Raw genomic sequence first — 6,000 nt, 5'->3', positions numbered from 1 at the left:
TTTCGATTTTTGGAAAAGATTTTTTTATTCAGTTTAAGATTAAAAACTACAAGATTTTGCTTGCAGCTGATGAGCAAAAAGAGAAAAATTAAACATAAATTATCATCTGATTGACTAGTTAAAATGCTCTGACCCAGAGTCAAATTACTCAGTGACATACCAGTTACTTGGTGTGGACTTAGAAGTTCTGGAGCAAAACAGCTTTAAACAAAACGCATCATCTGACAGCATAGGGCTAATGGGTATATGAAATACTGAGTAAGAAAGCTGATAAAGGGAGGCTGTGGCAGACCTTTTGATTCTTTTAGGCTTCTAGCAGTTGGTTACCATACGCAAGGACAGTTATTTCATCTCCTGACTTGTCTGAGGAGTTAAACAACTTTAACCCACTAAGCAGGGATAGAGAGACACTTTATAGACCAGTTGGAAAAGGAAAAAGCAGTCCACTTCTCCAGTAGAATTTTAGTTGAATTAAATCATAAGAGAAACAATGATTATTGCACATACAGTACTTGTCACACTACATCTGTTGAGTAGAGTTTCCATTCCAAGTGTTGTTTTCATCTTCACCATCATCTTGAGTCCTCAATCTGTAGATCTTCCCCTCCTTTTTAAAATCTTCTCCCCGTTTCTCCAGCACTCTTTTCCTGACTGGTTCCCTAATGTAAGAGGGACAAAAGAGAAGGCAAAATGAAACTGAAAACAACAGTAATACAAAACTGTTTCCTTTAAACTTCCATTAGTACAGGCAGCTGTATTTTAAGGAAAGTCCATGGGAGCTGAAAAAATAATTTTAAAGAACAAAAATAAAAGCCCACACAGCAAGCTGTGCTACATAGTAGTAATTCAGGATTAAATGGTTCTACCCATTGCTCAGTAAGAGTTCTAAAAGTCAGGACTAATAAGACCTAGTCTGAATGCTGTTCCCAGTCTAGAGAAGGACTTCCCGGTATCCGCATTTGAGTGATGTATTAAGGATATAACTGGTCTTTCTAATAGTTATAACAGAAACTAAGATAAAGGCTGAATCAGCCCAATGCCAGTATTTACATAAATCTTCATCTAGAGAGTCAACAGGACATAAGACTAAGGATTCTCCTTACTGATGGCACACAGAGGAAAGGATTTTCATTACTAATTACAGAGGATTGGCGCATTTGCTATAATGCCTATTAATGGCTTACAGTATAGTGTTTAAGAACAAGAGATAGTAATTATAATAAATCATGCTATAACTTACTAGAAAAGCTATAATCCCAACTTCTAGGAAAATATTTCCTGTTAACCTGTTTCAAATATGCAGAATCTTTAACAGAGATATAAGCTAAAACCATTAGTGGTTAGAATTACCATTCTAACCCTGGCCATCACCAATAAAAAGTAAGGCCTCTTGGTTAAGGGACTAGTCGAAAATAATTCTCTGAAGAAGGGACTGTTTTCAAGTGAATATCATTTCCTCAGTTTGATTTTTCTCTGAATGACCCAGAGAAGACAGGGAGCAGATCAAAGAACCACCAGGGCTTAAAATTATCTGGCGCACAATGACACCTCTAAAAAAACAATGTATGAGGAGCACCAGAGTGGCTCAGTCAGTTAAGCTTCCAACTCTTGATTTTGGCTCAGGTCATGATTTCGTGGTGGTGAGAATGAACCCTGCATTGGGCTCTGTGTTGGGTATGGATTCTCTCCCCCTCTGCCCCTTCCCCGTTCGTGCTGTCTCTTTCTCTCTCTCAAAAAAAAAAAACATAAATAATAAATAAAAAAAGGAACTGAATAAATGAAATACTAAAACCAACAGAGGTGGAGTTGATTTCGGTAGAGTAGGCTTTAGAAAGACAGCTGACGATCAGAGTGGCTAAAATGAACAAATCAGGAGACCACAGATGCCAGAGAGGATGTGGAGAAACGGAAACCCTCTTGCACTATTGGTGGGAACGCAAACTGGTGCAGCCGCTCTGGAAAAGTGTGGAGGTTCCTCAAAAAATTAAAAATAGATCTACCCTATGACCTAGCAATAGCACTGCTAGGAATTTACCCAAGGGATATAGGAGTGCTGATGTACAGGGGCACTTGTACTCCAATGTTTACAGCAGCACTTTCAACAATAGCCAAACTATGGAAAGAGCCTAAATGTCCATCAACTGACGAATGGATAAAGAAGATGTAGTTTATATATACAATGGAATACTACTTGGTAATGAGGAAGAATGAAATCTGGCCATTTGCAGCAATGTGGATGGAATCGGAGAGTATTAAGCTAAGTGAAATAAGTCAAGAAGAGAAAGACAGATCCTGTATGTTTTCACTCATATGTGGATCCTGAGAAACTTAACAGAAGACCATGGGGGAAGGGAAGGGAAGGGAAGGGAGGGGGGAAATTACAGAGAGGGAAGGAGGCAAACCATAAGAGACTCTTAAATACTGAGAACAAACTGAGGGTTGATGGGGAGTGGGAGGGGAGGGGAAAGTGGGTGATGGGCATTGAGGAGGGCACCTGTTGGGATGAGCATTGGGTGTTGTATGGAAACCAATTTGACAATAAATTATACACACACACAAAAAAAAAGAAATACAGCTGAGAAACTCAGGTAGTGAGCTTCCCAGGAAAGATGACAGAGTAAAACTTCAGAACATTTAGGGTTTTTTCTCTAAGTAGAAAGATGGCCGATTACCCATAACAAAAGTGTTCATTTTGAATAAGGTACTGGGCATTATTAACACATTTAGCAAACGGGGTAAACACAGATACCTTTTCTCTGAGTTGCTAGATGAAGCAAGGTTTGAGGGTTCCGATGCCGCCGCTCTCACAGAAGTCTGTGCAGGAGGGTTGCTAAATAAGAAGTTGCTAATCAATCTCCAGATGGCAAGGAATGGGTAAAGGACTGTCCCCAACAATGTCCAAAAGTCTCCACTGGAAGAATGTACCATGGATGTAGTTGGTCTTCCTGCCTAAAAATTAATGAATCAATCTCAATAAAGGCTACATGAGCCCCATCACATCACACTCAAGGTTCTAGATGAATCTTTATCTGGAAAAGGAAAGTCTCGTTGATTTTACTGTAAACAGGTAAAATTACTATCTTCTGCTGTTTTTCAGGTGTATATTTTATATAAACTACTGGGAACTCCAAGAGCTGTTTTTTAAAGGAGTAATCACTACAGTGAAACTAGAAAGTAGTTCTTGAAGCAATTATTTTTATAAGAACTAAACTTTGTAATGAAATTAACAACTTTGGAAGGAAAAGTCTTCCTTGATGATTAAAAAAAGAGGGAAAGGCTTCAACAAAACCTCAGTGAATACAATAAATCCTGATTACTGGAAGGTTGTTTTAGGTGTGGAGTTCTGGTTCAGAACCAGGAAAACTATCCTAATCAAAATATAGAAGACCCAGGCTCTCATACCATCTCTGGCACTTAGGGGATGCCTTGGCAAAAATCATTTAAACTTTCTGAGTCTCGGAGTGCCTGGGTGGCTCAGCTGGTTGGGCATCTGACTCTTGATTTCCGCTCAGATCATGATCTCGTGGTTCATGGGATCGAGCCCCACCTCCAGCTCTGCGCTGACAGCATGGAGCCTGCTTGGGATTCTCTTTCTCTCTTTCTCTCTTTCTCTCTCTCTCTCTCTCTCTCTCCCTCCCTCCCTCCCTCCCTCCTTCTCTCTTTGTCCCTCTCTCACTCTCTCTGAAAAGAACCATTTTTTAAAAATTAAAAAAAGAACTTTCTGAGCCTCTTTGCTTCATCAGAGATTAAAACACTGTTATGAGGATCAAATGTGATTTATATGTTTAAAAAATTAATGTTATTTTTATGTCAAAATAAAATCCTTTTTAAAAAACTTGGTAAACAGCCAAATCATACATAAATTAAAGACACTAAACCTGGGGCGCCTGGCTGGCTCAGTCAGAGGAGTGACTCTTGATCTTGGGGTCATGACTTTGGGCTCTATATTGGGTGCAGAGATTACTTAAATAAACTTAAAAAAAAGCACCACTAACTCTGTTCATTAGACAGATATGCTGCATTTTCTTCTCCTACTGGTCATTTCATTTATATACATGAAAACAGATGAAGAAAAAGTTGAAAACTAAAATTTATTTATTTAGTGTCTCACTAGCAATACAAATATAAAATGCACAGGTTAACAGAACAATAAATTGACCTAACATTTTTGGATAATGTGAATTTAATTATCCATAGTACATCTTTCATGTTCCCTTCTGCTAATTATAAGAAATGATCAAAAGTAGGACAAATGGGATTTAAAGATAGAAAAAATATGTATGTATATACATACTGGCAACAGTACCACTGAAGCACTTGGGGCAAGTTCCAAATCCAGTAATTTCTTTTTATAATCTTCTTTGGTAAATTCCCTCCTGGGAAACATAGTTGCTAGTGAAAAATTACCATAAGTGTTGCCGACAGTCTGTAACATAACAATAAGTTTAAAACCTTACAAAGGTGCCCTTTTAAAGTAAGATATTACATAGCCATATGCATCCAAAATGACTGCTATAATTCAAATTACCTTAATTTTAAAGTTCATTCAAATGTAAACTCAAAAAAACTTTATAAAAACTTTGTGCTTTAACAGGTAGCTGAAAGCCAGCAAATCCTAATAGTACCTAAAAGCTTTTACAACTCAAAAATGACCACAAAATAGCAAGAATATAGTTCCTAAAATAGGGGTGCCTGGGTGGCTCAGTTGGTTGGTTAAGTGTCCAATTCTTGATTTCAGCTCAGGTCACGATCTCACAGCTCTTGAGTTCAGCCCTGCATCAGGTTCCGCACTGGTGGCTTGGTGCCTGCTTGGGATTCTTTGTCCCTCCCCCAACTGCCTATGTGTGCCTGCTCGCTCTCTCTCTCTCTCTCTCAAAATAAATAAAATAGGGGCACCTGGGTGGCTCAGTCAGTTAAGCTTCTGACTTGATTTCGGCTCAGGTCACAATCTCATGGTTCATGTGTTCAAGCCCATCACTGGGCTCTGAGCTGACAGTGTGGAGCCTGCTTGTGTCTCCCTCTCTCTGCCCCTTCCCCACTCATGACCTTGTTCGCTCTGCCAAAAAACAAACATTCAAAAATAAATTTTAAAAAACCCCACCTAAATAAAGTGAATAAAAATGGACAATTATATATCTCTTTTAAATACTGCTGCAGTTTGGGGCGCCTAGGTGGCGCAGTCGGTTAAGCGTCCGACTTCAGCCAGGTCACGATCTCGCGGTCCGTGAGTTCGAGCCCCGCGTCGGGCTCTGGGCTGATGGCTCGGAGCCTGGAGCCTGTTTCCGATTCTGTGTCTCCCTCTCTCTCTGCCCCTCCCCCGTTCATGCTCTGTCTCTCTCTGTCCCAAAAATAAATTAAAAATGTTGAAAAAAAATTAAAAAAAAATAAATACTGCTGCAGTTTGCCATTAGTTTTCACTATACTTTGGCAAACTTCTATTACTCTCTCCAATATACATCTGCATTCCCTATTAAAAATTTGGAATAGTCCAGAACTTTCCTCATATACAGAACATGAGTTTCACCTCTTCCTTATCTCAAAAAGTAAATGGTCTATAGTCAATTCATGCTACACATACATTCCCAGAACCAGGAACCTACACTGGGCAGCACTGCAATCACCTTCATAATTTTAAGTCACCTCTACTTGTAAAATCTGTAGTTGTAAAATCTCTCTCCCTAGAAGATTCCAAAGAAAGAGACTAACACTTATGTTTCTGTAATTCTTTTTTTTTTTTTTTTTTTTTACTAGAGGTCATATACATACCTCTCGCTGTTGTCACTCTTAACATGAGGTCATGCAAAAATACAAAATTAGGTTACTGTACTGAGACAAATTTCTAATAGGACTGATGTAAAGACTTTTTTTTTCTCATGTGGCTTCCTCTTTACTTACCTGTGACAGAGGTGGTTAAGACTCAGACCAGGAGTAAGCACTCCCTTTTGCGAGGGCCCAAGTGAAGCTCCAAGGTAAAAGAATAAAAGAACTATTGGGGGTTGC

General features: G+C 39.0%; 1 protein-coding gene across 1 annotated transcript in view; it reads right to left on the bottom strand.

The window, feature by feature from the left end:
* Positions 1 to 6,000, bottom strand: part of UBXN4 (UBX domain protein 4) — a 42,848-nt gene continuing 36,848 nt past the window's right edge. The window contains exons 11-13 of the mRNA XM_011285214.3: positions 4,295 to 4,426; positions 2,750 to 2,949; positions 1 to 659 (exon numbers count right to left, since the gene is read on the bottom strand). Coding sequence (XP_011283516.1) covers positions 521 to 659; positions 2,750 to 2,949; positions 4,295 to 4,426 — 471 coding nt within the window. The 3' untranslated portion in view covers positions 1 to 520. The remainder of the gene's footprint in view (positions 660 to 2,749; positions 2,950 to 4,294; positions 4,427 to 6,000) is intronic.

The sequence above is a fragment of the Felis catus genome, chromosome C1 (assembly GCF_018350175.1).
Source record: "Felis catus isolate Fca126 chromosome C1, F.catus_Fca126_mat1.0, whole genome shotgun sequence".
NCBI lineage: Eukaryota > Metazoa > Chordata > Mammalia > Carnivora > Felidae > Felis > Felis catus.
The sequence above is the reverse complement of the archived record's forward strand: the minus strand, read 5'-3'. Positions and strand labels throughout refer to the sequence as shown.